The 311-nt window shown below is 65.6% G+C and overlaps 1 protein-coding gene across 1 annotated transcript in view; it reads right to left on the bottom strand.

The window, feature by feature from the left end:
• AAMP (angio-associated, migratory cell protein) overlaps window positions 1-311 on the bottom strand; it is a gene marked incomplete at its 5' end in the record, with an annotated part of 3,774 nt that overhangs the window by 2,132 nt on the left and 1,331 nt on the right. Inside the window, one exon of the mRNA XM_010133066.1 lies at window positions 16-131. Within this exon, the coding sequence (XP_010131368.1) occupies window positions 16-131 (116 nt within the window). The remainder of the gene's footprint in view (window positions 1-15; window positions 132-311) is intronic.

Raw genomic sequence — 311 nt, 5'->3', positions numbered from 1 at the left:
CGTGCCCGGACCCACCTTGCCCGTCGCGGAGTTGACCAGCTTGGCATGACAGTCCACAGAGCCTGTCATGATCAAACTGCCGTCCTGGTTGCTGGCCACACACGTCAAGGGGTCCTGGTGGCCGTCCTGGCCTAGGGGGTGAGCAGAAGAAACGGGAGTTCCATGTGTCCTCCCCGTGGAGGCCCAGTGGGCCTCAAAACCGCCCCCCAACCCCAGCCTCCGCCTTGCCCAGCTCTGCCAACACCTCGGCGGCAAGGAGCAGCCTCCTCGTCTCTGGAGACAGAGAAACCCGGCGCCAGGCTCCGTCCAGC

This window comes from Buceros rhinoceros, unplaced genomic scaffold (assembly GCF_000710305.1).
Source record: "Buceros rhinoceros silvestris isolate BGI_N320 unplaced genomic scaffold, ASM71030v1 scaffold32833, whole genome shotgun sequence".
In the NCBI taxonomy this organism is placed as follows: Eukaryota; Metazoa; Chordata; class Aves; order Bucerotiformes; family Bucerotidae; genus Buceros; species Buceros rhinoceros.
The sequence above is the reverse complement of the archived record's forward strand: the minus strand, read 5'-3'. Positions and strand labels throughout refer to the sequence as shown.